The sequence below is a fragment of the Anarhichas minor genome, unplaced genomic scaffold (genome assembly GCF_050575085.1).
Source record: "Anarhichas minor isolate MPS153535 unplaced genomic scaffold, ASM5057508v1 ptg000027l, whole genome shotgun sequence".
Taxonomy (NCBI): Eukaryota; Metazoa; Chordata; class Actinopteri; order Perciformes; family Anarhichadidae; genus Anarhichas; species Anarhichas minor.
Window position 1 is genome coordinate 23756138 of NW_027466473.1, and position 24333 is coordinate 23780470.

Below are 24333 nucleotides of genomic sequence, written 5' to 3' on the forward strand. Positions count from 1 at the left end.
GATAGTTGCCAGATTTGGACCACCTGACCAGATGATGATGATGATATTCTGTCAAACAGTGACGCAGGCCCAACGTTAGCTTGCTAACAAGCTTATGCACTTGAGGTCCCGTGATAGTTGATACATTTTTACAGGCTTTCTACAGAAATTCAGCTCAGTGTCCACCGGGCAGCGCGTTTCTGTCGGCAGTGTCGGTCACATGTTTGGAGGGAAATGTTCAGTAAGTATTTTACTTACTGAACATTTCAGTAAGTTTCATTAAGTAAGTTTCATTTCAGTATTGTACTAACTGGTGCTGCAGTGCATGTGTAAAGACAATCTGCACGGCACCCGTTGTCTTTCTTTCTGAGCGGTTCTTACGTTTGGTGCAATAGAAATGCTGCGTGTGTTCGTGGCTTCACCAAACGTTGTCCCTGTTGTTTGTGTCAGTTACACGTGTTTGTCTCCGTCCTGGACATCTGCAGCTATTGTAAAACGAGGGTAAAGCTGGTTTGGGAGACGGATCACAGCCAGACGCTCGGGGGAGGTGTAAACATTGTTTTGGTGTTAGAGGAGCGATTCGTTTCAGAGTTGTGGTTTGTGCCGTCGAGCACCTTAAGGACGAGCACCCAGTGGACACAAAGCCGTCAACATGCTTCGTTTATGTAAAAAGCCTAAACAGAAAAAAACCTCAAAAAACAGTTAACAAAATATTATGCTTTACCATTTTCTTCCACCATCATCAAACCCCATAGAATCATGCTCCACGTCCACCCACCACGATGCACCAGCCCCATGAATGTCCTTCCCCTCTCAGGGATGTGAGACATCGCTCAGTCGTACACAAACACATCTACAGCTACGTGTGAACAGCAAATACCCATCCTACCAATACCTCCGAGCCGAAGACATACCAGCATCAAAATACAACAAAACCCAGTCGAGAGATAAAAAACTACCGTTTAGCACAAAACAAAACCCCAAACAAGAACATTGTTTCAAAATGTTCGTTAAAGCAGGAGGGCTGCTCTACAGTCACACAGGAGAAGACTGAGCGTGCCCATCTTACAATAGTTATATATATAAATATACATATTTACATGCAGGGTAAACTTCCTCACATTGTGGGCGAGCATGGCTGTGGTGCTTTAAGGAGGATCTCATGCTACTGAGGCGGCGTTCTTTTGGTAACTTGGACATCAGCACTTTGTCTTCATCTCAGGGAGCCCCGTAGAGAGGACATGTAAACGCAAGGATCAACTGATGATGAAACCAGACAACAAATGTTTCAGGTTTCTCTTCCTTCTGACCACAAGTTCTTCACAGTGAGGCATTGATCGGATAAGATCAGATAAAACAAGTGTTCTTAACTAACGCTAAGTCACGTAACAAGCATATTTATTTTAACTCAAATAACCGTGTTTTCCTAAACCTTACCACCAAGTTGTGTTGCTTAAACCTAAAGTACTTTTGTTGCCTAAACCTAACCAATTAGTTTGTTGCCTAAACTTAATAAGTTGTTTTGTTGCCTTAACCTCACGTTGTCTTGTTGTGTAACAAGTTGTTTAGTTGCCTAAACCTTAATAAGTAACTTTGATGCCTAAAGCTGAAGTTGTTTTGTTTGTTTCAACACAACGTTAAATTTGACTTGTGTTAGAGAAGCGTAAACTTGTATTTAAAAACAACCTTGTACACATTCTGTATTCTATTATTTCTCACATGATATTTAGTTTCTACTGCAGCCAATCAACAGCCAGTTTGGGACAAAAGACACTTGGTTATTTGTGATGTTCGTTGAGATGTTTTCAACCTCAAACCTTTAGTTAAAGGGCTGGTGTGTAGACTCTGGAGCCATCTAGTGGTGCGGTTGCTTATTGCAGCTAACTGAGACCTCTCCATTGTGCCAAGCGAATTCCGGTGGCCGATGTGAAAACATGAATGTCCCTCTTGAGAGGCTGTGTTTTGGTTTGTCCCTTCTGGGCTACTGTAGAAATGTTAGAGGACCCACTCACTTAAACTTTAAACTTAAAAACTTTAAATTAAAACACTTTTTATTTTTACTTAAAAGAATATCTCCATATGTAGATACAACCCGCTCACTCTAAGGTTACAAAAACACAACAGTTCTTATTTTCAGACTAAAATAAACTTACTTAATAACTTTATATTCCATTTCTGCCGATAGTTCCCTCTCAATGCGACACACTGGCCCTTTAGTCAAGCAGAGTCATGAAGGTGAGAAAGGAGAAGAGGTGTCCGCCCCTAAAGCATCTCAGCTCGGATTTCTGCACAAAACTTCTAAAATCTCGCCCAGTTCTCAGTTGTCATGATTGCTGCCACCTTAGTCCACTGCACAACCACCTGGCTCCAGCATTGATGAGGTCTTAACTATTTGTTTTCATGTCATAAAAAGCCCAAATAAAAAACAGTCACCAGCCCAATTTGGTCAAACCAAAAAGACAAATTTAAGGGGGGGGATTTTACCCACCACCAACCCTGGGAGCCCTGAGGATGAAGGGGGGGGGGGGGGGGGGGGGGAGGAGCCGGCTGACGTCTGGGTCTTCTCATCGTTCAATCGTTCCTGTCGGAGAGAAGCAGTGTGTCTTTAAAGGTTGTAATGACTTCCTGTTTCGAAAATAAACAAAACACAGGTACAGTTGTTACGTTTTTTTACACGTTTAGTTCAAACGTTTAAAAAGAACAGAATGAAGCTGTCTGGATGACAGACCAGTTTCCACCATTTGACCAAAAGAATCTACACGATACATAAAAGCAAGACAGAGAATTAACAAGAAAAGTGCCGAGAAAACAAAAACTTCTGTCCAAAAACTTTGACTGTTTTTTGTGTATTTTTCTCCTCGTTCTTCTTCTCTGAGTTTGTGTTATCTTTGAGCTCTTTACACAGACTCATAGATTGTATATTGTATATATATATATATATATGTATGTGTATACATATATATATATACATATATATATATATATATATATATGTATGTGTATATATATATATATATATACATATATATATATATATATATGTATATATGTATATATATATATATATATATATACATATATATATATATATATATATATGTATGTGTATATATATATATATATATACATATATATATATATATATATGTATGTATGTATGTTGTGGTTGAAGCCCTCTGGCTCTCTCCTTTCTTTATGTCGGTGTTGAATGTGGTGACGGTTGGTCTGTTGTATCAGTCAGCACGGACAGAATTTAGCACGATGCCTCGATGCCAGCAGCTTCCTCAGAATCAGTCTGCTCATCATCATCATCATCATCATCATCATCATCATCATCACAAACTGTTAATGCTTTCAGGATGATTTCTTTCTTTCTAAGAAGCTTTGAAAAGATTTAAAGTGATGTTCTAGTTTGATTCTTTCTGGAGAAACTCTGACAATTAAATCAACATATCAATTAGTCGACAAAATCCTACGAGTGTTTGTCGAAAAACTAATAATATCTTTTCTATTTTTGACGTGTTTAGTGAAGCGTGATCTGCAGACAGATGTTTAAATCACACGAATGTTCTGCTTTATATGCGTTTTGAACTTATTAACTGTATCCATAATGATTGATCACTACGGCGGGCGGCAAAATAAAATCAATTAGTAAATCGATTGTTTCTTCCCACGGAGCCGACATAAAGAAGTGTTTTGGTTCAGTAAATATCTGCTGTTTCACTTCAAACTTTATTAGTAAGGAGGAGTCGCCCTTGAGTCCAGAGATTTGAACAAAACTCTGTTTCTACCTGTTCATTTCCTGACCATCTCTGCAGTTCTCTTGATGACGATGGTGTTGGCTTTTTTGACGGGCGAGGTGTTGACGTAGTCGTCGCCCAGCAGACCAAGGAGCGGGTACCTGTTCCTGTAGCTGCACACACACACATACACACACACACACACACACACACACACACAGATGTGTTCAGGTATGGTTTGGTGGATGATTAGCATTAGCAAGAATTAATATGGTAATAAAGACAATTCAATCTAAATCTCTGTCCGTGTGTCCTTCACATATCTCGCGAAGCGTTGATCCGATCTACTTCACACTCGGTGGGCGCTTTGCTGGCGACCCCGTGGAGTGCCGTGTCGAATTTGACATGCGACGTGTTCAAAATGAATACGCTCTGACTAAAGAAGCGGACGGCGCTCTGTGTAGCAGCAGCGGGGTTTCTGTCGTTTCAGCTCTCTGGTGTCAATAAAGTTTTCGTATCGTTCTCGGAGGTGTCGTACCTGTTGCTGATGATGGTTTTGGTGACTTGGCTCTTGGAGCTTTCGGTCTTCGCCTGCATCAGCAGCCTGATCTCCTGAGGGCCACAAGAGGTCAGAGGTCAGCACATCGGTTTGTTTCTGACCGATCATCATTCATGAAGTTCACTAAAACAATATATCTGAATAAAAGTTTAACTTATCAGATCATTTTATTTTTTAATCAAATTGTAACAAATTTCAATCTTAGTTATTTTATTCTAAAGCAACAACTGATGAATCTGTTAAATGTGTCCACTCGGCTGGTTTGGTCTCATTTGAGCTACAGACCTCCTCCTGTTTGGTGATGGTCGTCTTCCGCTGCTCCAGCATCATGAGCAGCTCTGAGATTCTCAGCTGGAGACTGTTATCCGAGGACGACTTCTCGCTGGTGGAGGTGGTGACCTCCGTCTGGATCCTCGTTATCTGGCTCTGGAGGGAGGACGCACAGAGACAGACGAGTCAAAAGAGAGATCTTTGTATGTTCAGTGGAGTATATATATATATATATATATATATATATAAAATGTTATACGACTCTTGTCCAGTACGACATGCATAATCCACCAAACATTTTCAGCTATTTCAACACATAGACCAGTAAAAACACTGCAATAAAACAAGCTATACTACAATCTAACGTATTTAAGTGGCAGCCATGATTAGAGCTGGTCGAACTCTCTAAATGTTAAGAAAAGGTTCCTTGAATGTTTCCTTTCTTATCTCCTTTCACATATAAGGAGCACTGGACCAACCTTTACCAAAGGAGAGGAGATAAAGTCGTCCCACAATTCCTTGCACCAGTCGGCCTTCAATAAAATTGCCGTCAAACTTCAATTTGAAAACATCCTTCTAACACGAGTGGAATCATGAGGGAACGTTTTGGATTGTTTATATATATTTGTTCAGGTTTTTTCTTCCTGAAGTATTGAAGAAGACTTGAAACTAGAGATTGAGACCATAAACTCATGTTTACAATGTTTACTGAGGTAATAAATCAAGAGAGAAGTAGAGTCATTTTCTCATAGACTTCTATACAACCAGAGGAGTCGCCCCCTGGTGGACACTAGAGATAATGCAGCGTTAACACTTGAAGCTTTGGCTTCACTTTACAGAAGGTTACCTCCTGACTATTCGTCTAAAGCAGAGTGCGATGTTGTTGCAGTTCAAGTGTTGCACAAATAAAAACGTCCTCATGATGGCGCTGGATGAATTTCCAAATTGGACATGAACGTCTGGATGCAGTAGTTTGATTCTCACCCTCAGCCTCTGTATCTCCTGGTCCTTCTCATTTTTCATGGTGCTGAGCTGGTCTTTGTACTGACGGGACAGCTCCTCGGTCTTCAGGTGCAGCGTGGTGCTGCTGCCTTGGCCGGCCAGCTGCAGGACAGACGGACAAGGAGGGAAGGAAGGAAGGAAGGAGGGAAGGAGGGAAGGAGGGAAGGAGGGAAGTCATCAATGTTGCAGAGTAAACATTTTCTGCCTCGTTATTTGTTTTTTTAGCTCCTCACCAAGTGTCTCAAATGGTGTTTTTTATTGTCTAATTTCATATAATTATTATCATTATCACTATTATTAATAATAATACTTTCCCACCCCATTTACATTAATGAGAAAACACTTAATATTAGACTCAATACTCAATACTGAGACATTAAGTATTTCTTTGTTTTTAATATAAAGAAATACTTCAGCATCACGTTCAGATTCCAGCTACACATAGATATTAGAATATATTTAAATATCCGTCTAGTTGTGATGCCAAACAGGAGGAATCATCTCCATTAAAGAAACCACTTTGGAACATGGAATCAAGTGTCTCTGAACGCTGCGAGACAAGAGTCCCCGTCCACCAGTTACAGTTGCGACGCAATCATCAAATTGATCTGCTGTCGATAACTGATCACCTTCTGCCGGAGCATGTCGTTCTCCTTCTCCATCGCTCTCATCCTCCCCTCCATCTCTTTCAGCTTGAAGTCTCGGCTGGAGTCGTTGTTCTTGGAGCCCATGAGCTGGCTCTCCAGGGAGCGCTGAGTGGCGCTGGTTTCCTTCAGAGACGCCTGCAGAGGGACGACACACACACACACACACAGGAAGTCAGAAGCACACACACACACACACACATAATGTCGTCAGATCTTCTACTGACGAATTTTTGAAATTCACACAATTAACTCCAAAATGTATTATCCAACCAAGAGCTTTGTCTTTTTCTTTTTCCACTCAGCGCTTTGAGCACCGTACCTGCAGCTGTCGGTTGTTTTCTCGGACGGTTCCCAGCAGGAGGTCGTACTGCTGAGCCTGGTCAGCTTTGAAGCTCATATCTCTCTCCAGAGACTCCTTCTCGCTCTCCAGACGCTGAGACGACACACAGACACACACATGACGTCTATAAGCGGCTCAATCACATATCGCGTTTTCTGATTTCGTTTCTAATTTTGTCAATTTTAGTTTAAATTAGGCACCGGTGCCAGAATTACTTCTTATTGGCAAACCTATTTTGCTTATTACAAGCAAAAACAGCTTAAATTCATTGTTTTTTTCATAGTTTTTTGAGTGGCCTTGTGTATTATTTCCTCCTGGAAGTTGCATCCCTCAGATAAGATATCGCGTTCACGAGAATGGACCAGAAACTGCTGAAAACCAGCCAATTAATAAACTTCAGGCGGCCTCGACTCGTCGAGAAACAGTCGTGGCCGCTGGAGACGGAGACAGAGACGGAGATGGACGACGGAGACGGAGACGGACGCTCGGAGAAATCATCTGTGGTTGAAGCCGCGTTTGAAACAGAAACAAATTCAGTAAATAGCGATGCTGTATAGAGAGAAAAGGTCACTATAATAGTCACTATAATAGTTTTTCCACTGTAATTGTTCCTGTTGACGAATGCAAGCTCACAATGAAAGTGACTCCACCACTCTGCATTAGCCTGGCAGTAATAAGCCGTTATTATCTGCAGTGACGCCTGCATTTAAACCCATTTAATTCGTTTGCACGACTGTGACTCACATAATGCTCGAGCTGTAGGGACACGCTGTTCTCACGTCACGCAAACTGCTGCAACTAATCCATCATGTGCACGCTCTATTTATTCACTTCACCAACCGCCTGTCGCATGTCGACTTCAAGTCCAGGAGGATTTTTCCAAATTTGAGTTACGTTGACAAAACTAGAAAGTGGCTTTTGTTTTTACCCGCAGGTCCTCAGACATGTGGAGGAGCTCCTCTCTCAGACTGCTGAAGGTGGACAGCAGCAGACGCATGCTCTTATCTGCAGTGAGACGAGTCTGACACACACACAAACACACAAAGATCAATTATTATTGTCTTATTGTCAGTAATCAACTCGGGAAGTTTCATGGTCTTTTAAAAATGTCAACGCTCGCTCACCTGCAGCAGGTAGCGGATTTGTTGTTTGGTCAGTTCAGTGGCTCCTTTGGGCAGCAAAGCCTCCACCTCCTCTTTCTCCACCTGAACACACACGCACACACACACACACACACACACACACACACACACACACACACACATAGATACAATAGAAATAAATGAAAAACTTCAGCCGTTTGGAAAATAAAAAATTGACAAAATCCTCACTTTTATTTTGTTTCCACAAATGTAATTATACTTAATAAACGAACTTTTTTTTAAATATCTGATGTTTAAACTGAAGCTTGCTGAATGTTTTACATCGTCCTGTTAAATACAACCTCTGTTTTGTTTCGGGCTCTAAGTCGACAGATCTGAACTCTGGTCTGATTTATTTATCAGATGTGTGACGCAGGTTTGTTTCTCACCTTGTAGTCATTGGATGGATCCAGCTGGTGTTTCCTGTAACACAAAGAAGAGGAAAGACACACAATGAGGACGACAGCGTAACGATGTGTGTGTTCTTGTACAGCTATCTTTGTAAGGACCAGTTAAATATTAGACCTTCAGAGTGAGGACATCTTGGGAAAGTGAGGATATTTTGGTCGGTCCTCACTTTGGGACAGACCTTCAAAGGCTTGTCTGACGGTTCAAACCAATCGGCAACCTCTGGTGCTGGAAAACGTGCAGGGAGATAGAAAGACAGTGCAGAAACCTGCAGTTCCTCAAATGGCCACTAGAGGCTGGCTCCGAACGCGAGTGAATCCCCATAGACCTGTTCAGCAGCCTTTGTCATGTGAATGTTGGTCTCAGAGGAATCAATCATGGCTTCCTAGTTGAGCTAAAGACCTCAGAATTTTATTTTGTTATTTTGTTGTTTTTTACAGAATCTGTTTAAAGTAAAAAAAAGAATGAGGGAAGCGTTCGTCACACATGATGTGTTCAAGGACCATCGAAATCAATGTAGCTTTAATAAACGGTGTAGTTTTAGCAATTGTTTAAAGAAAACATGCTTTTCCATCCTGCAAGCAAAATCTATAATTTAATCTTAAACATTTTATGTCTAACAATGTAGCTCGATATCTACACCTCAGGTTTCAGTTTGGTAACATCCAAGCCGATTGTTGGTGCTTTAAAACCGCTTCTCACATGATCATTTGGAAAAATTACATACATATATATATATATACATATATATATATGTATATATATATACACACACAGTATATATATAGATACTGTATTGATTTATTGACTAGCTTTGCAGTCATCTTGATTTAGTTTATTTATTCTCAGAGCCGAAGAATGCTGCACAATAAAACGCTGTAATGTTAAACTTCCTCCGCTGGTGTCTGTGATTCAGAGTGATGCATTCATGTGCAGGCGCACAGAGTGGGGAAAAAAAGACCTCCCTCAGCAGAGGCCAGCTTTTAAATGTTGGATATCAGGATTTGTGGCGCAGTCGACCCTCCAAATAATCTGTTAATCTGTAAGAAAACCCTGCATGATGTCTATAAAAGTTACGTTACAATTTTAAAAAATGGCACCCCGCTGTGGACCGATGAGTCATACTTACTGTCCACGGATCTTGGACACGTGCTCGGAGATGCAGGAGTGGATGTCGCAGTTCTTCCTGTAGACCTCGGCCAGCAGCTCACCGAAGTAGCGCGTGTCCATCTTGGTCGGCTGTGGAGTCTCCCTCATCTCGGTCCTCAGCTCGGTCCTCACCTCCGACCTGGAGATCTTCTCGATCGCCGGCTGCTGCTTGTGCTGAATGACGTCGATAATCTCCACCGTCTCCTCATCTTCCTCATCTTCCTCATCTTCCTCCTCTTCTTCCTCCTGGAGGAACAGGTCAGAGACAGATATTTAGCCACCGTGTGTTTACGTCTGCTGTACGAGAAGAGTTAGTACTCTTTGCTGTCATGTTTTGATCCTTGTGAACTTCACCCAACAGTGTTGTGAAAGACGTAGAAGATCACCAGTGAGTGACGTATTTACAGATTAGGTCATACTGGTTATAACCTACTGTTACTGGTCGTAATGGTGCACAAGGCGTGAATGTGTTTGCTCTCAAATTTACAGATATCAGACGATCAAGGACTTATTATACAATGTGATGTTTCATCATTAGTATGCTGCTGTGCTGATTGGTCGACTAGTCAGGAGCGCAGCCTGTGATTGGTCGACTCGTCTACTCAGTCAAGTATAAAAATACTTTTTCAAGACACAAAGTGAGGTCATTTTTTGGTCTGCCTGATGTTTTGTGAGGTAAAATAATACAAAGAAGTTATAAGAACGTCACTGAAACAGACAAAACCTAAAAGAAATACTTCAAATACTCATTTGTTTATCGATTAAACTTCTGCATTAAAACAGAACCTTTTTGTTGTTGTTTTGTCTCAAACGCGGAGTGATACTGAAAGTGCAAATGAATTAAGACGTCGCAGCAGTGGTTTGTGGGTATTGTATCAGGGCTGTGAACCAATCAGATTGCAGATGTGAGATACCTGTTTTATAAAAGGTAATCTATTACAATATTTATTCCTGCCTGGTATGTTGTTGTTGGTCATTGTTGCTTTTTATAGTTATTTATAGTTATACGCCTACTTTATGCACAGTTAGGTGTATATTTATGAATATTTTTTTATCTTTGCTCAACTTTGTCCGTGTTCTTCGCTGTAAGTCTATTTTTATTGGAACTGTGTCACATTGAGAGCAACTTTAGTCAAATTCATTTTAAACATACTTCGCCAAAAAAGCTGATTCTGATAACATTGAAATGTTAGAACGAAGTATGTGGACACGCATGAGTGACAATTAAAGATAATTATTTCAAATGAATCTGCTGCTATAACAGCCTCCATTCTTCTGAGCAGACCAGATGTTGGAGCCCGATAGATTAACCCAATTAAATGATATGAATATTACTGGTTTGTGCAACTTTAAAGCTTGTACAGAAGCAATAAAGTCGGCCATAAATATGAGAAATGAGTTTACAGATAGTTACAAACCCTCCTCATCATTGTGGAGGTTGGTTCCGTTGGTTCGTGGCTTATTTCCGGTTACACCGACAGTCTGTGTTCGTATCTCTGAGTGACACTCGTTGTCTTTTTGATTTCCTCACAGTTCATTTTGTTTGAACGTCCTCTGGGGTTTGGGAGAGTAGAGTAGAAACTCCTCCCTGCATGCACAAGTATCAACGAAGCTTAATGTCGGGCCAATGAGAGGCCCGGCTCACAGCAGTGTCCACATACTTGTGGCCGTACGACATACGTTGATACGCTGCACACACACATGATCTCAAACACACCCATCACCTGCTTTCATCTACATGTGGCAACAGAGTGGAGTTGTATTTATCTAACGTGTGAACTCTCTCTCTCTCTGCAAACATTTGTCTGACACGCTCATGTACAATGTCTGCCTTGTCTTGTTTCCTTCTATCTGTAGTTCCTGTGAAGCCCTTTGGGACTCAACCGACTGTTAAAAAGCACTTTAAGAATAATGTCCTTCGGTCCTCAGTGGGATTAAATCTTAAGGATACAATTTAAATCCAACAGTGCAGCTGTTCTTCTTGCAACTGCTCCGATGGCTGCAGGTGTGCACGGGGCCCTCGTCCCTACCTGTCCTTCAAAATGCATTACATCATCTTTTTAACGAGCGTACATCTACAGCTGTGACAAAACCTCACACTTGAACTCCACGGCAGATTTCAGCCTCCTGCTCTTGTTAAAGGGTGAGCTTCTGACTGCAATGAGGCCTTTGTGGCGAATTATGAAAGAGGGCGGGGCTTCTGTATAGGGGGCGGGGCTAATCCACATTAATTAAATAGGAACTCTGTGCCGAGTGCAATGAGTCGACGCCTCACAATTCGTTTGGCCATGAATCTCTAGAAGTCATTCATCTTTTTGTTACGAGCCACTTTAAACAGCACGCCTTCACACACACCTTCACACACACCTTCACACACACACACACACACCTTCACACACACCTTCACACACACACACACACGCACACACACACACACACACACACACACACACCTTCACACACACCTTCACACACACCTTCACACACACACACACACACACACACACACCTTCACACACACACCTTCACACACACACACACACACACACACACACACACACACACACACACCTTCACACACACACCTTCACACACACACACACACGCACACACACACACCTTCACACACACCTTCACACACACACACACACACGCACGCACGCACGCACACACACACACACACACACACACGCACGCACGCACACACACACACACACACTTGACCTCCATGCCAAAACAAGACGTTACTGTAACAAGTCCTGCAGGCTCAGCGCTAAATTAAGAGATTAGCTGCCTGCAATATTATTAGAACATTCTTATTTTCATACAAACACTTTTATGGGAGTTAATTTTTGACATTCTAGATGTTTCTGACACTTCATGTATTTTATAACATCCCATAATGTCCTCTGCCTCTCGGAAAGCCAATAAGCTCAACAGCTGCTAATGGATTTAGCCGGTTAGCTCCTCACTCTGTTTGCAGCACTTTGACTTTCCAAAGTAAAAGCCTGTTTTATTTAGTTTCAGACTCTTGTTTTTGTCACGAGTACGTTCACAAAGTGAGGAACGGACATGTTTAAAATGTTTAGTGAACAACAACACAGAGGCTCCGTAGTCCTGCATTAGTGACACATTTCAGATGTTGCTCTACAAAAATCCTTTCTTCTTAATCTCCTCTTTCATCTTAGAATGAAAGAGGAGATTTATACTAAATAGATTAGTTACACTCATTTGGAAACATCAGGTAAGAAATCAATGGAGGGATTTGTACTATTTCTTTCTTTCACACGTCTTAACACTGTGAATATTTCGTCTGATGTCACTCCTTCTTGAATATCCAAACCGTGGCTTTGCAATGCGGTCCAGCCAGGTTCCACAGGAGCCCGGGGGACCGTTAAGACCCAGACAGGTAAAGTTATTGTGCCATTGGAGAGCCACCAAAACCTGCATGGAGCCTGCAGCGCTTCAATATCAGGTTCAGTTTCTGTTGACATGTTTGTTGGTTGTATTGGATCGTTTCTTAGCATGCAGGGGAGCAGAATATTAGAAACAACTCTCAAGGTATTTGGAAGCTTCTGATTTAGAGGATTCAGAGGAAAAGAAACAGTCCAGATGCTAAAGTTCTCCGTCTCTGTTGTTTTAAAGTGTGGCCCTTCCTGTAGACCACACCCAGCAGCAGAAACATAATAATAATGTTACCAGGAAACTCTACTATTGTTTCCATTAAAAAAATAAATAAAAAATCAAGAAATTACGCAGAAGGGAAGAACAACATAGGAAGTGAGGTGGAAAGATCGCAGGTTTGATTCCAACGCTGAACTCCGCTGAGTTACTGTGAAACCAGGAACCAGGACTCTGTCATGTGTTGTTCAGGCCAAACCGCAGCGCAAATATGTAGAACTGTTGTTTTATTGGACTTTGTGCCTTGAACGAAAAAGATTGTCAACAGTCACTCTTCCAAAAACCTGATTCAATGCGGCTCAAAGGCGGTGATGTTTGGACCCAATTCAACTAGAGAAGTGCAGCAGATCTCCTCCAGGGTTGAGAGTCCAATCACTTGCACTTTTCCATTTTCATGAAGTGCAAACTCTCTCTAGCGTAAAAACAAACGTAACCGTGACTAAATGTACAGTATATACGGTATGTCTCAATGAATCACACACCTGAGGAGTTATTCTCCTCGGAGCAGGTCTCCCGGTGTTTGAATCAGGGCGGGCCACGAAAGTTAAGTAACACATAACTCTGGAGTCCGACAGTGAGAGGTTGTAAATTCAAAAAACCCGCCTGACGGAGCTCAAAGCTCACCGCAGGACCAAAGGTTGGTACTTCTAGTCCTGTTACTACCCGTGCTTCTGCCGTTGGATTTTTAAATGCAAACAAGTGTGCTACGGGGAGGAGCGTGTCCGAATGTGATCACATGGAGGAGGGTGTGGCTGCTACGGCAACATGCCCGTCATTCCTGCAGAGATAAAGTAGAGCGAGGAGACGACAAAACAGAACAATCGGCTCGTTATCACCAGACAGGCTGGCAGATATCCGTCCTCACCGTGAGACGCTGCTCAGTTCACTGACTTTATCTTTTCTTAACTGTATTTGAAGCAGGAATGAGGGTAATCCTTTCTTTCTTTCCAATTTTTCTTGCCATAAAATTCTCTAATAACTCTTATTATCCTCCATGTTCCTGTGGACATAATGTGCGGTTGCTACTTCACCAGTCAATTAGTTGTTCAGGTAACAAAAGAAACCAACAACTTGGCAACACTACCTGGAGGTGTCTGCTGTTTACTCCACCAACACGAGACAGTGTTTCACCAGTAAAACCACACCCTTCATTCACACAGCGGAGGCTGAGTATTTGTCAGTTATTTAATTGGAAGCAGCAGGAATGTGGGAGAGTTCAAGTTTAGCCCGTGGGTGATACAACGATCCTCTCTTTAACTATCTACACAATATTCCTGGCAATCTGGCACGTACACCACTTTCCCAACACAATTAGTGTGTAAATGTGGGATTTTTTAAACACGAGAAAAGCTGCTACAAATAGACTCCATCTCATTGCCAGTAGACAACTCGTGCCTTTCTGCTTTTATTCTGGAGTTTGACATCACGAACGCACCGAAAAACAAAGTTTAGTAACGAGATAAAATGCTACAATATCTCCATCTTTTTTTTTCTCTCTTTCAAACTCGTTGCCGACTAATTTGGAACAATGTTCAAGCGCCGCTCGGACTGAGAGACGGACAAAAACGTGTGGCCGAGATGACAAAGAGTCGCAGAAGTTGTACCTACGGAAATCCTCAGATATCCCACTAAATGATTTTGTTTGTAATCAACGTAATCATGAACGAGGAAGTATGAGCACACACATTGGAGATGGATGGGTCCAACAAACACGCACATAAGTACTTCAGCACGGCACTTCTGTAGTTATTTCAACCCAAACAACCATCTTTTTCTGAACCTAACTAAGTTGTTTTGTTGCCTAAACTTAACCAAGTTGTTTTGTTGCCTAAACTTAACTAAGTTGTTTTGTTGCCTAAACTTAACTAAGTTGTTTTGTTGCCTAAACTTAACTAAGTTGTTTTGTTGCCTAAACTTAACTAAGTTGTTTTGTTGCCTAAACTTAACTAAGTTGTTTTGTTGCCTAAACCTAACTAAGTTGTTTTGTTGCCTAAACTTAACTAAGTTGTTTTGTTGCCTAAACTTAACTAAGTTGTTTTGTTGCCTAAACTTAACTAAGTTGTTTTGTTGCCTAAACTTAACTAAGTTGTTTTGTTGCCTAAACCTAACTAAGTTGTTTTGTTGCCTAAACTTAACTAAGTTGTTTTGTTGCCTAAACCTAACTAAGTTGTTTTGTTGCCTAAACTTAACTAAGTTGTTTTGTTGCCTAAACCTAACTAAGTTGTTTTGTTGCCTAAACTTCACTAAGTAGTTTCCTGTGAAGACGGAAGTTTATTCTGAAAAGACTGTATTCATGTAACGAGCAGAAATTGACACGTGTTGCTGGACTTTCGTAGGAAAAGGCACAAAGAAACGAGGCGAAACTTTGCGCATTGTACCAGGAAAGAGGTCAAATTTAGCGTCTCCATCCGGGTGTCATGTTTCCATCACTGCACATAAATTCCTTTGACTACTGCAGAGTCGCTGTAATGAATGCTGATCGTACCCTTTATCACTGGAGACAGAAGCCTGATGTTTGTGGTTTTTGTCCAGTATGAAAGAAATCTTTCTCTGGACCAAAAGTGAATGACACCCTGCCAAGAGTTATGTTCTATATTTTATAAACAAACATGTTTACATTTTTGTTGGTGCTGCTGTTCATGTTCAGGGATCAGTCAAATGTCTCAGGTCGACTCTGACAGAGTTTAATATGCAGCTAACCTGCAGACGCGACATTCCAGAGATCCACCGCAGACCTGAGCTCATACTGCGCTGCAGAATGTGTGGGAGGTAACAGCAACCTTGTGATGATGATCGGTCAATGTGTGTGTGTGTGTGTGTGTGTGTGTGTGTGTGTGTGTGTGTGTGTGGCAGACTGACCTAGAAACGTGTGAGAGCTGAATCAACACATTTCCATCTTATCAAGTCATTTCTGTCTAAATCAAGTCCTAAAACTGTGTTTTCTTACAAGCAGGGTTCTTAAACATCAAATTAAAATGACCTTTCAAGGACTTTCCAGGCCCAAATCCGTACAATTCAAGGACCCAACTCGACATAGTTTGATAGTTTAACAAGCGTCTTTGGTGACGACACAAGTCCTTAAAATTGACATTTTTTAGCGTCGCTTAAGGTTCGGTTGATGTTCGCTTGCTTGCCACTGTTAAATCTTTTGTCTTTTGGACTGTTGGTCGTCAGACAAAACAAAGTATTTGAGGAGGTAACTTTGGGTCCCCCCCTCCCCCCCCAGACATAAGTCTACTGCATCAAACGTCCTGTAGTTGTGATGAAACATCAGCTTTTCTTTCAGGTAAATTTGATCTAAAAAGCAGAATTTCTCTGTTACAAACAAAACAAAAAAATCACTCAAAGTCTCTTCAGGGTCACTGATCTGGTTTCACTTCTACAGGCTGTGAAAAGCAGCAGTAACCCAATAATCCCACTGTGTGTGTGTGTGTGTGTGTGTGTGTGTGTGTGTGTGTGTGTGTGTGTGTGTGTGTGTGTGTGTGTGTGTGTGTGTGTGTGTAACACTAGAGGTTGAGAATGAGAGACAAGTCCTTTTTACCACACGGGTTCAGAATGCTGCAGCCGTATTCTTTATGTAAAGATGCAAAGACTCGTTTACAGAAGGTGTTTCTTTATATTCTAGTAGTATTCTAACTCCGCTGGCAGATTTGATCCTATAATGAACTTCAGGATCGGCTTCACTCGTCAGGTCCAGAGGTCTCTGCCTGCTGTTCATGGTGTTGAGATGTGCGCTCTGTGTACACTTCAGGGTCCCAGTTTGAGGGTATGAACATATGGTCACCCTGGTGTTTGTCTCCCTGCAAGTCTCTTCTTCTCATCTATTTATGGTCAACAGTCAGAAACGACATCAGAAACCTGGACAGGTGCGTCTGCAACACCTGATCAAAGCAAAAGCCGACATCGAGCCTTTGCAAAGTTGTATGTAAACACACAGCGATGAGAACTCGCCGCTCAAAACCAGTTAAAACATGCAGCAGCAAATTATTCACTTTGTTTATGTGGAAACGCAGCACGCGAGCAACCAGATAGTTCAGATCAAGCTGTTCAGGTTTCTTTCTCCCTCTTTGAAGGAACGAACATCGTGTCAGATGTGAATCAGATCATTTAAAACTATTATTTACACACAGATTGAGTTCAACTCGCAATTATTATCGTTTTGATCAAGCTGTCGAGAGTCATAAAGGTTTCGCTTTTGTCTCGTTTAGTGAAGTGCTCTTTATGATCTGCTCATGGGAAACATTAAACCACATCGCCACTCCTTCACTGTCCTGTCATTAAGTGAGAACGCGTTTTATTCCTGTTTCAACGATGTAAAGCACTGTAATATAATAATAATCATTATAATGATTATTATTATTATTATTATTATTAATGATAATAATAATAATATCATCTGGTCGCAGCTTCTCTAATGTGAATATTTACTGGTTTGATTTTATTATATTATTGTAAAATTAATATCAGTGGATTTTTTTGTCTGCTGTCACCCGTCTGTCTGTCTTGATATTGACAGTCGATCCTCATCTCCATGTCTGTTATTGTGCCATGGGACTACAGATGAAAAACAGCCTCTTGGCTAACTCTGGAGCGTTTACAGGAATGTGTTATTAATGTGTACCGTCGTTGCACCTGAACACACCACAAACACTTGTTAAAATAATTGTTTTATAAACCGCCTTCCTGCAAATAAACAGATTCAGGACGACCAAGAGACGAAGTCAACAAACCAGACTGGGACTGTTTCATTTGCCAAAGAATTCATTCACAAAAGTGGATTTTAAAAAGCCAAATATAAACTGGTTCCAGCATCTCAAAGGTGACAATTTGCTGCTTTTTACTTTTGGGATCTGGACAGCTGATCGGGCAACAAAAAGAATATGATTTATGCATTCTAACATTTTATACACTCATCAATCAAACGTAAAGGTAAAGTCGATAGTAAAGAGAACTATTAGCCGCAGCCTGAAGCTGCCGACATGATCTCGGAGATCAAATTAAATGCTTAATTAAATGCTGAGCAGCAGATAAGACGGTCTCTCCTCCAACAGACGAACGAAAAACGAATTAACGATTAAACATGAAACTCAAGACCGTCTCAGGACAAACGGCATCAACGTGCCGCAGAAAGCCGCCATAAATCAAAGAACCATTCGTGTTCTGACAACAGCCATAAACATGACGCTGCAGGTTCAAACCAAAAGGAATGCAGCCCAGCAGCAAAGGCCTCTGGGAAAAAAGCGGCAAGCCGGACACACCCCAAGTTTAACACCCGGCCCGAGTGGTTTGTCAGTGTTGCCACAGTGTGACAGTGCTGTGATTAGGAGCAGAGAGAGGGAGAGAGAGAGAGAGAGAGAGAGAGAGAGAGAGAGAGGGAGAGAGAGAGAGGGAGGGAGAGAGAGGGAGGGAGAGAGAGAGAGAGAGGGAGAGAGAGAGGGAGAGAGAGAGAGGGAGGGAGAGAGAGGGAGAGAGAGAGAGGGAGAGAGAGAGAGGGAGAGAGAGAGAGGGAGGGAGAGAGAGGGAGAGAGAGAGAGAGAGAGAGAGAGAGGGAGAGAGAGAGAGGGAGGGAGAGAGAGGGAGAGAGAGAGAGAGAGAGAGGGAGAGAGAGAGGGAGGGAGAGAGAGAGAGGGAGAGAGAGAGAGAGAGAGAGAGAGAGAGAGAGAGGGAGGGAGAGAGGGAGAGGGAGAGAGAGAGGGAGAGAGAGACGCTGTCAGCTACATGAGAAGATGCTACTGTAGCTGTTCCCATGTTGAGGTTTCATGCTGACGGGGTGTGTCTCTGCTGAACCAACAGATTCAGGGACTCCACCCCTCTGCATTCTTTTTCCTTCTTTTAGTTTTCTCATCTTGAAGGAAACACTTTCATGTTCGACAGAAAGGCTGCACCTCAATCCGGCAATCATTTGGAGAGTTGGCACCAAACAAACTACAGCAAACCACAAAATCATGGTTCCATGATATGGTTCACAAAAAACAGATAAAGGAAGCTTGTTTTGTTGGTTCAGACTTGAACCTGAGCTCCCTTTGTTCCCTTTTCAGCCAACTGTTGTGAAGTCGTTTTCTACCTCTGGTACATGAAACACGCTGAAGCTTTCGTGGTCATACTCTGCGTGGTTTCATTGGACTGTCGGCACAAATTTAAATCAATCATCAATCAAAAAAGAGATTTCAACTCATCGTGGACTTCAGCACCAATGACTCTTTATTTCACTTGGTCTTGAGTCTACTTCTTTTTCGTAGGGTGTGGTTGTACATTTGACCTCCACACATGCTCTCATATTGAACTGAGTTGGTGGTGAGTTGGTTGTTGATCAATTCATTTCCTGAATCTGCTAATGTTGAGGCTATTTATTGCCAGCAAGTTGACGATCAATTCGCTAGATCCACTTTGTTAGAACCAATCAGACAAAATCCAAACAAGTTACAGGAGAGAACCATGAAGACCTAACTAGTTGGTGCCAGTTACTCTGTAGTTTAAATGGCACTGCATTTGGTGAGGGGAGCATTTTGACTTGTTTAGGACTCGAAACACAGTCAAGTTTAGGTCTTGGTTCTTGACTTGGGACTTGATTGAGGACTTGACTGTCTCTACTTAAGACTTGACTCGAAACTTGACTGTCTCTACTTGGGACTTGACTCTGGACTAACCTTTCTTGACTTGGGACTTGACTTAGAACTTGTCGGTCTTGAGTTGGGACTTGAGTGCAAACATTTGAGGCGTAAACCCCCCTCTCAGTTTCTCTCATCAACTCGATCAATGTTTTCAGAGAGCGGGATTATCTGCAGCTTGTGGTGGCAAGTTTGTGGTTTTAACTAAAGTCATCTACTTCAGCTGTAGGTCACAAGTTTTGTTTTTGTTGAGATTAGTTTTTTTTATGCGTATCCTTAACTTTATTTAGTTTGAGTATGTTTTGTATTTGGACGACAGAAAGCTGAACTAAACTAAACTAACAAGGCTAAAGTGGAGCACATACTTGTGTGGTTGCCAGGTTCTTCTGAGGGTTTCACCAACAAGAGGGCTTTCATGGGAAGAACTGTAGTGTGCGTGTGTGAGTGTGTGTGTGCGTGTGCGTGTGCGTGTGTTGTGTGTTGTGTGTGTGTGTGTGTCCTTGCCTCCTCCTCAGCGCTTAGCTCAGGGCTCTTCATCGGACTGGAGAACTGGCTGAACACGGACGAACACTTCCCGCTGGTGCTCTGAAATAAAAGACAAAAAGATGAGTCCGATTTAAACAGAAAACTTTAGACACAACGCATGACATTAGTTTGAGAAGATGAATAAAATAAACTATGCAAATAAATAAAAATGCTGATTCAGTCTCAACTAAACGTAAACGTCTTTAGTAAAATGAATGGAATGAATGAATATGCTTTTTGAATTTGAGAGTTTGCAAACTAAAAGTATAAGTGACGATGTTGGTCAACAACATCCAACTCCACAAAGGTAAATATTGTGCCAGGGATCATACTCACATACAAATGCATCATATGTCAAATAATTGAAATGTTTGATGTTGTATTATGTGTTTTTATTGTGTTAAAAGTCAAGTAACAATACCTGCATGTGTTGTCAACCCTGAGTGTAATATCACAGTCTGTGTTTATGAAGGATATAAAAAAACCTTTGGTGAAGACAAACTGTTTTAAACAGCTGACTGCAGTGTTTCATGTAGCATGGAGGTAGAAAGGTGAGCATGCACAGCAGAGGGAGTGACAATGTGAAGTCAAAAATATCTGTAAAAACATGTTTCACTGGTGAGGAATCAACATCAAATCAGAGTCATTTCAAAACACTGCATCATGAGCAGAATGAAAGTGACGTGAAGTCGACGGTGACACACAGACGGTTAACTGGAGAGTTCAGTTCACACCAACCAGGTCCCTCATTGTAAAAACGAAAACTGAATCAAAGCCAATAACATTTAGAAAGAAATGAGGGAAGCGCATCAGCGTACCGGCCAAATAAAAAGCTCCTAAAGCGGATAAACTCAGTAAATTGGCTCACATCCTAAAATACATCAGTCTTACAAAGATCAAATCTTATCTTTATTGTCAATCAATCTGTTGATTCGTGTTCTACTAATTTGATAAATAAAGTCAGAAAATAGTAAAAGTAAATGACCATCACAGGCTTCCATAGTCTTAACCAACAAACTATTTACAATGCAGGGCTCAACACTAACTTTTAAAAGTGGTTACCAGACAACCAGACATCAGCTTTTTGGTTTGCCGAAACTGACAATATGGTTTCCATTTTTAGTCACCTAATACTTTGAATTATAAAGATATGTTTGCAGTTATACGTCAGCTTAATAATGAAAATGTGACATGACAACATGACAAATCTCCTTTTCCATTCGTTTGTGATGTTGACGGGTTAGTTGAACTTTTGAGGTTCCACTTTTAAATATCGCTAATGCAACAAATATTCTAAATGTCTGTATTTTGGGGTGCACGTTTTGCTGTTTGCTGTCCCTATTTTTTATATACGTTAAAAAGTGATTGCACTGATGCAAACCAAAGTCCCAAGAATGCAACGTAGCAAACCCGACAGTTGTTCTGAAAATCCCAAAAATGAAAGGAGCGATATGCGACATTCAGAGCTTTAATATCTCATCAAACAACCATCTACATAAAGACACAGAGGAGTGATGTCTACCTGAGCGTGATCAGAGCTTCGTCTTGCTTTGTTGGGATAGCCGGCTGGCCGCATGCATGTTAGTGCACGTTAATGCATGTTAGTGCACGTTAATGCATGTTAGTGCACGTGAGCGTGCCCCACTGGTTAGCTCACGGCCAGCATATAACACCATGGAAGTGTAGCGCCCCCCCCCCCCCCCCCCCCCCCCCCTGCAGGTGAACATAAACAACAAAAAAATAGTTTGCACCGTTAGCTGCGAGCCGCTGTCTCAGGCGTCGCCATGTTGAGAGCTGTTGAGAGGCAATCGAAATACTCCAGATCTTGTATTTTGCACCTTTATGAAGCTGGAGTGTTTTTTGTATGAAGCAATTAAACAACCAATTGCTTCATCGTAACTGTTAATTTTGAGTTTCTCTTTTCAGCACTATTATTAAAAAACATCTCAGACGTCAAAATACTGCATGTAGGGACATTAAAGTAACACTAAAGTTGCTCTTAATCTACTGTTCTGTCGATTATACAAAAATAAGGGACACCCCTCCAGCCAATCAGAATGAAGCATTCTTACAGGGCGTGGCATCATTTTCAAAGGTAGATACTGAACAAAATAAAGCAGGGTAGTTTTGTGTCTCTCGAAGCTCCACACATCTTCCCAGACAATTAGAACCTGCTGTCTCACCTCAGATAATGACCATCTAACTCAGCAGGTGGGCCAATGTGTTTGTGAGGGTGTGCCACCTCAGCAGAGTCAGACCGGGCGTGGCATCGAACGCGCCACACGAGCACAAAGCTCCGACCGCAGTGACTCAAACAGCAGAACTCGTAGTAAATAATTATCAGGACAACAAGCAGAGGGAATCCTGACACATTCTGCTGGACTCAATACTAGAGAGAGATCAAATAACAACCACACAGACATGTTATTCAAAGATCCAAGAGGAAGAAGTGACAAACTCTGAGGCCTGCTCAGTTCCTGTTGATCGTACTACAGTACGAGCAGCAACGCCACATGTCTTGGCAGTGACTCAGCGTCTATTAATCAATAAGTCAACTGACAAAAAGACAGGAGTGGCAAGAGTTTCTAATTCCTTCAGTGAACGTTGACTTCACATTTAAATATAATAATCAGCACACAATGTAACAAAACTTTGAGCGCAGAACATAATAACAGTTCTTTACATAGTGTAATAACTTATTACATTAAGAGAATATTTTTTAATTATACACTAAAAAAACTATTTTCTTATATACAGAAAAAACAACATTCACTGATCTAAAGACGTCAGAGTTGTAATTATTTATGTGTTCTTGTATTTCTGTTTCTCTGTGTTGTGTTTCTGGTTGTAAAATGTTATTCTACACATAACAAAATAAACAATGGCTTCATAGTAAATATGTCTCTGGCATCATGTATTTATTTTTAAGTTAGATGGGCTCCCATTCAAAAAAATAAAATGCCTTAAGTTTTAAAAGAATCGCTAAATATTACACTATGCTCTATTATATATATATATATATAGATATATATATGTACTATTATTACAAATGTGTTTGCTTAGTTTATTATGTAACAATCTACTTATGATATAATAACTTGTGCACAAAAGTGTTATTACATTATGCGCTCATGGTTTTCTTACATTATGAATATTTATTACATTTAAATGATCACGTTGTGGCTTCAAACAACCTAATTACACCTGTAAAGGTCCGTTTGTTTCATATTTTCTCATGTTTATTTACAGTTTTTTTAACTTTTAGCTGCTGTAAACAGACATTTCTCACTGCATGTTGCTGCTTTTTCTTCACTAAACCACTTTATTAGTCACTGATGTTCGTCTCTCTGAGCTCTGACCTGCAGGATAAAGTGTTAAAAAGTGTCTCCACCGGGAGCAGACTCACCTCCACCGTGCCCGTGTGCTGGTACATCATGTCGGTGGAGTCCTGGCTGCTGACGCTCAGGCGGGGGATACTCTGCATGTACATCGGGGACACCATCTGCTGCATCATCGGCTGCTGGATCATCGGCTGCTGCATGACATAGAACTGCTGCTGCTGCTGCTGCTGCTGCTGCACCGGGATGTACGAGTACTGCTGCTGCTGCTGCTGCTGCTGCATCGGGACCAGGTACCGCACCGTCTCGTAGGAGCTGTTCAGCGCGAGAGGTTGCACCGAGGACACCGAGGACACCGACGCGATCGGGCACACCGGGCTGGTCACCATGGGCTCCTGGGAGGCCACGTTCAGGGTCCGGTAGGTCGTCATCGTGTTGGTCACGGGCTCCTGGGAGGCCACGTTCAGGGTCCGGTAGGTCGTCATCGTGTTGGTCACGGGCTCCTGGGAGGCCACGTTCAGGGTCCGGTAGGTCGTACTCGTCGTGTTGGACACGGGCTCCGGGGAGGCCACGTTCAGGGTCCGGTAGGTCGTACTCGTCGTGTTGGACACGGGCTCCTCGGAGGCCACGTTCATGGTCCGGTAGGTCGTCCTCGTCGTCCGGTTGGTTTGGATAGACATCTTTATGGATCACGCAGAGACACTCTAAAATTAAAAATTAAAAAGTTTCTCAAACAGAACCACGCAGGATCCTCAGGTTGTTGTCTTTTCAGCCCCGTGTAACTTCCTCCTCTGCTGGGCGCACTGGAGAGGAAAGTCCGGTTGGAGGAGTTCTTCCATGGAGGAGGAAGACCCGACCGGAGAGGGAGGCGCAAACACTGCAGAGGAGGTGGGAGGATCACAGCTGACAGGAAGTCACCTGGGTGTCACACAGGTGGATCAGACA

General features: G+C 41.9%; 1 protein-coding gene across 1 annotated transcript; it reads right to left on the minus strand.

Annotated features, from left to right (window-relative positions):
* Nucleotides 1–2500: 2500 nt before the first annotated feature.
* On the minus strand, nt 2501–24212 carry pof1b (POF1B actin binding protein). Its single transcript, XM_076101511.1, has 13 exons — nt 23457–24212; nt 20030–20110; nt 9217–9482; nt 8069–8102; nt 7662–7742; nt 7466–7558; nt 6517–6630; nt 6180–6332; nt 5533–5652; nt 4564–4704; nt 4258–4331; nt 3771–3892; nt 2501–2560 (listed from the first exon to the last, which is right to left on the minus strand). The coding sequence occupies exons 1-12, from the start codon at nt 24066–24068 to the stop codon at nt 3775–3777; spliced, it is 1887 nt and encodes a 628-aa protein (XP_075957626.1). The 5' UTR covers nt 24069–24212; the 3' UTR covers nt 2501–2560; nt 3771–3774.
* Between the last annotated feature and the right edge of the window lie 121 nt (nt 24213–24333).

Bases quoted from the DNA above. Each gene is read 5' to 3' on its own strand.
- pof1b (XM_076101511.1), bottom strand. From the start codon at position 24,068: ATGTCTATCCAAACCAACCGGACGACGAGGACGACCTACCGGACCATG. The intron at 9,483-20,029 runs GCAAGGACACAC...CTGTTCCTCCAG, and splicing joins AGCTAAGCGCTGAGGAGGAG to GAGGAAGAAGAGGAGGAAGA. The intron at 4,332-4,563 runs GTCTGTAGCTCA...TGTGGCCCTCAG, and splicing joins CCATCACCAAACAGGAGGAG to GAGATCAGGCTGCTGATGCA.